Consider the following 6,000-nt stretch of genomic DNA (forward strand, 5'->3'; position numbering starts at 1 on the left):
TAGGGTTATATTAACTTCTTTTTTTGTTTTCTTTGGCTTTCTCAATTATCCAGCATGCATCAGCAATCAAGTCTTGTGTTCTTCAGGCTTTTCTAAAGACAGCTTGACTATCTCTGTTTTTCTATGTGTGATTCTAATCTGGTTGATCATACGCATTATTTTGCTAGCATATGAAATTTAGTATATTGTATGATAGTTTGCACACTGTTAGGTTTTCTTTAAATCTAATCAATATTATCTGCTCATTGATTGCATCGTAGTCAAGTACTGTTCTTGCTATATTCTTCCTAACTATAAAAGTAATGCCATTCCTTCTTTGTTTTTCATGTCCTCAGGACTCAAAAGTGTGATCTTCCAACAAAAAAATGCCCAATCCTAGTCCATCTCAATTTGCTGATGCCTAAGAGGTCAATTTGCAGTTGTTTCATTTCATTTTTCACTACGTTGAACTTTCTTTTGTTCCTGTTTCTTATGTTCCATGCTCTTTTCCATTAGAAGGCTATCTGAGGGACCATCTTTTTCGTTTAATTAGATTGGGCATGCTGCACACTCCATCAACTAAATTGTCAACTAGCAGGAACTAGAAGACGGGCTATCTCTGCTACAGCTCCTGTTTATGGAATACTTTCACCTCAGAGATTAGAATTTCCCCCAACCCTATCGGCCTCATAAGGCCTTAAAATCTTGCTACATGCCTGGGCTTTGGGCTCAGAATGTGTTAAAGCCATTTCTTGGCTTTACTGTTAGTTGCTTAACTATCTTGGCAGCTGTATATACTTATTATTTGGATGTTTTTATTGTTTATTGCTTTAATTGTTTTAACCACTTTGTAGTTTTAGAACTATAAGCCACCCAAGTCACTTGATTGAGATGGGCAACTATAGAAGTTGAATAAATAAATAGAGTGTCATCCAATCTGAGGGATTCATTATTTGATACTATAGCCTCAATCATTTTATATTTTCTGTACATCTGACTTTCTTGACAAAAATAGAGAAATGGGTTACCATTGCCTTGTCCCATGCAGTATGAATTGATGCCTTTGCCATTGTTAATAATATGATCATTTGCCTCATATTTTCCTACAATGCTGCTTGCTTTAGCGGGGCAGCTGAGATGACCTGGGGTGACCCTGCTGGGAAATACACACACGCGTGCACACACACTCACACACACACACACACACACAGCATACACTCCAATGTTATTTGCTCATCCCACCCAGGAACACCCCACCCACCCCATGATGGGGCAGTACAGCAGGACAGGGGGGTGGATGGGGTGGAGAGGGGGAGAAAGCTTAAATATTACATGACTTAATTAGAAGTCAGTCTGATTAAAAATAATTATTTAAAGAAGAGAACTTTTGCTGAATTACAATGGAGATAAATTTGTTATGATATACAGAAGGAAGCCTGTTTCTAGGAACTAGTTGCACATAAAATGGGTAACTACAGTCCCTTGACAGAAGGAAAGATTCAACTTTTGAAAAATGATTTTGAATTAAAAACTAACATAATTCTTATGCTAATTTAACATATGGAGGATATGATTCAAAAAAACCATATAATCCATACAAAGTTGTCCAAGCTTTTTAAGATTTATACACCATATAAAATGAAATGGAGCTAATTTTACCCAATTTTACCTGTATTATGCCCAGAGTTCATTGAATATTTATCATATAAATCAAGTGTGGCTGTGAACTCTACTATAACATGTATGAAAACAAAGTCCCTTAACAGCTTCAATTCAGTTTTATACTGCATCTGAATATGAAGTCAGATTTCTATTGAAGTAACTAGTGCTTGCCTAGTTGCTGGGATTCTTCTTCTGACTTTTAATGTTCCCAAGTATGCATGATACTCAAATAATTTTAGTAAATTAAATCATTTCTAACTATACCATCATGTTTTAATCCTGCAATTTAAATTGGAAAAAGTTTTTCCCCACTTTTTCAATTTTTGTCAAGCAAAATTGGGATGGGTCCCTAAAAGTTTTTAGATGCTATATAATACTTTTGAGATTTGCATAAATATGTACCATTGCATATTATATTCATCTTCCATCCTGAACTAGTGTCACAAGCAGAATACGAAAATATAGCTGGAAATAATTCTGCATCTTCTTTACATGTTGAGTATTAATGTCATATGACTAATTAACAAGTTGGGAAGTGAAAACAGAAATAGAATAAGAACTTCCACAAAATTCTTTCCTGGATCAACTGAATAGCTGGATATATAGATTTCGCATTAAAACTACTGTACCACCCAGCATTCAAAAGGGTCACTATTCTCTTAATAATCTTTAAACATGTTTAATTGATTAATTAATTACATTAATAATATTGTAATATTAACCTTTTTTGCATGAGCTCGTTTACTGTATCGATGCCTTGCTCCTGGACAACGAATTTTTATGAGCCAGTCTTCTCCTGAACTGTCACTGTTTTCAGATGACAAGGAATCAGTCTGAAAAACAAAACATTGGAAAAAAAAAACTTTTTAAAAAGTGCATTGCAGAATAGGCATTTTACAAACTAACCTGCGGCAAATGCTTCTACACTGAAATTATTTCCATTCACTTCTCTCATCTCCAAACATCAATGAAAATTTCAAAAATGTTCAGCAACTTTCTAAATTATGCAATGTGAAGCATGCAAGGTACATATAAAAGAACTAAATACAAAAGTGTCATAAACCAGACAAATTAGCTACAGATAAGCATGTCCTGTGAAGATAGTTATGTGATTTCCCTGGGTTTGGACTAGTCATTGTGGTTTGTAATAGCAATAGCACTTATACTTATATAATGCTTTACAGCCCTCTCTAAGTGGTTTACAGAGTCAGCATATTGCCTCCCAACAATCTGGGTCCTAATTTTACCGATATCGGAACCTTGAGCTTGTGAGAGTCAAACTGCCAAAATGATGGCAGCCAGCAGTCAGAATTAGCTTGCAATACTGCATTCTAAACACTGTGCCACCATGATTCATGACTTTTGGAGACAAGCTACCAATGAAAGAGCTCAGGCACAGATTCAGATTCAGATTCAGTTTATTTGTATGCCGCCCTTTTCCCTGGGGGGGACTCAGGGCGGCTCACAATCCGAAAGGGAAGAGGGGAAAAACAAACTTTTACATATACGACAATACATAATTAAAAGCACAACATTCATACCATTCGGGCGGGTTACAATCTTACACAATGAAGTATCTTGGTGGGTGGCTTTGTTGGGGGGGGGGGGTTAAGTGGTTTTTTTATTAGGTTTTGTCTTGTTTTGTTTTGTTTTGTTTTGAGATTAGGACACGGAGTACCGGGGACCTTAAGGCAAATGAAGAGCTAACTGAAATTAAATTGACATTCTAATTGGAGGGGGGGGGGAGTTCCTCTCTCCATTAAGCTTCCTAGCAAAAGTTAGCAGTCTTATACGTAATACTAAGTTATGTATAATGCATGTTGTGTATTATGTATAAATTAAATGTATAAATTAAGTTAATTATGGTTTTAGTTAAACCATAACTAGCCAAGATAATCCATAAACTCTAAGAACAGAACTTATACACAACAACTGTCTGTTTATTTCTGAATTAGCATGTTATGTAACACCCAACTGATTACAAATTTCTCAAGAGTACACTCTATTGATTTCACTAAAAATGAAGTAACAAACTTTTATGTTCCTAGAGTTCTTGAATTCATTGTGGTTTTAGGTATGTCAAATTCTATATGGAATCACACCCTGGGATGGCCAGATGTTTAATTTAAACTCAAAACCACTAGCAGTCTCTATATAAGGGACTAACTACTTAATTAAGCAGGCACCACCATAGACTAGCACTATATCCTGAGCTATATAAAAACAATTGGATAGTTTGTGGCTTGCAACAATCTTGGATGAACTAGAACCAGTGGAGCTTAGTGTGATGCTCAATGTGTTACTATGCTAAAATATAACTTTTCTCTGAAGCTAAAGTCGACTCTTGTTGAGGTTGTGGCACTATTCATACAGTTTTGCCTGGGATCATACCCTTTACCACTGCAGTAAAGAGATGTGCCAAGCCCTAGAAGTCTCTAACCAAGCCCGATGCTATTTAATTTTTGAAGGTCACTCCATTTATTGCCCGCCTTTTGGGGGGTTCTGGACTTTTGACACACGAGGTTCATTCTGAAGGTCTCTGATCAACTCCTAAAACATTAGCGCGCTGGGCTATTCCCTTCTTCACTCACCCGTGTGGGGAGGCTCGAGGTAGATGACTCTTTAGGCGTAGATGTCAACGGTCCCAGATGGAAAGGACCCACGCCGTTCCCCGCCACCTCCATGCCCCCTACCCATCCCCGTCCCGGGGGCAGAGTCTGCTTCGTTGCCCGGCCACGGCCAAAATTTACTGGCAGTGGTACGCCAAACCCGCGATCAGCTCCCTCCGCCAGACAAAAAAAAGTTCCTTTCAGCTTTCTTTTTCTGAAGGCTCCGACTAGCGCTTTGGTGATCAAAAACGGCAAAAGGAAGCACTTTTGCCAAATTAAAAACATAATGAAAATAGGGGCTCATTGTCCCTATGCATTTTTTTTTCTTTCCAAATGAGATTGGTCTGTATCCGTCCGCTTCAGTATTGCTCGTATCCATGGCAATTCCGCGACGCAATTGCTTTTGCTGTGATGGGCTGGGAGGTCAGCCTGGCCGGATGCTTATAGATATGGAAAAAAAGCGCTACCTGTATCTAGAAATTAAACTTATAGCCAATGGCTTTGAGAGATGGGAGGCACCTTTGTAAAATTTTATGGGATCCCATTTTATATAGAACGGCTTTCTTCTTAGCAAAAGACAACGTGCAAGCACGCGTAAAGCGATCTTCTAGGATTAACTTTCCCTGAAATTTGCTGCAATGATGAAACTAACATTTGGGTCGTATATGCGCTATAAAGTTTAATATTATCCTCCCCTTCTGTGATGAAAACCACTCCCCCCCCCTCATTATCTTTATCCTATTACCTTTCGTGGTTTGATACCTATGCTCAGAACAAAAACAACTAGTTGTCAAATACTACAAAGGGAATTAGGGAAATAATAAGTAATAAATTATGGAATGATTGCTGTCACCTTAAACATGTTACCAAATATTATTTAAATTTATAATTACACATTCTTATTGACTTTATTATTATTTATTATTCGTTTTGTATGCCGCCCACTCTCGGAAGACTCCGGGCGGCTTACAATAAAAAGGGAGGAGGGATATAAAAACAATAAATAAACAGTTTAAAATTGCAACAACATCCACAACTTGGAATGGGGCTGGACAATGCAACAGCCCCAGGCCTGCTGGAACAGCCAGGCCTTCATCACTTTACGGAAGGCCGGAAGGGTAGTAAGGGTCCGGGGAGATCGTTCCAGAGGGTCGGAGCAGCAACAGAGAAGGCCCTCCCCCGGAGGTCGCCAGTCGACACTGACCGGCCCATGGAATCTGGAGGAGGCCTAGTCTGTGCGAACTAATTGGTCTGTGGGAGGTAATTGGCAGGAGGCGGTCTCTCAGGTAGACTCTGATTTGTATTATTTTTAAATGTTTCTTAATTAAAACATTCCAATAGTGTCTTTATGAAACAGTGCTAAATTTAAATTTAAACCAGCTGGGTGACTTTGGAAGAGACTGTGAGCCCAACTCACCTCACTGGGTTGTTGTTGTGGAGAAAATAGGAGGAAGAAGTGTTAGTTATGTTCACTGCCTTGAGTTATTTCTAAGAGTTGCCCTGGACAGAGATGAACAGCATATAAATGTAATAATAAAAGTAAATAATAAAACCAGTTTTAAAAAATTAAAAGTCTAAAAATGAAAAAACTTAAATAAATCTAAAAAATAAAAAAGTAGCCAAATTGCTTTGCTTTAGCAATCAAACTGCTACAGGCAACCAATTCTTTCTAAGACAGTAGTTTATTTTATGTCACAATATCATTTTAAAAAGAATATAAACTTGTTACTTTTTAATTGAATCTATTTTG

General features: G+C 37.6%; 1 protein-coding gene across 1 annotated transcript in view; it reads right to left on the minus strand.

Moving 5' to 3' along the window:
- LOC116505278 (protein FAM228B-like) overlaps positions 1–4,370 on the minus strand; it is a 28,574-nt gene extending 24,204 nt beyond the window's left edge. Inside the window, exons 1-2 of the mRNA XM_032212438.1 lie at positions 4,233–4,370; positions 2,364–2,474 (exon numbers count right to left, since the gene is read on the minus strand). Coding sequence (XP_032068329.1) covers positions 2,364–2,474; positions 4,233–4,325 — 204 coding nt within the window. The 5' untranslated portion in view covers positions 4,326–4,370. The remainder of the gene's footprint in view (positions 1–2,363; positions 2,475–4,232) is intronic.
- Positions 4,371–6,000: the final 1,630 nt, after the last annotated feature.

This window comes from Thamnophis elegans, chromosome 3 (genome assembly GCF_009769535.1).
Source record: "Thamnophis elegans isolate rThaEle1 chromosome 3, rThaEle1.pri, whole genome shotgun sequence".
Lineage (NCBI taxonomy): Eukaryota > Metazoa > Chordata > Lepidosauria > Squamata > Colubridae > Thamnophis > Thamnophis elegans.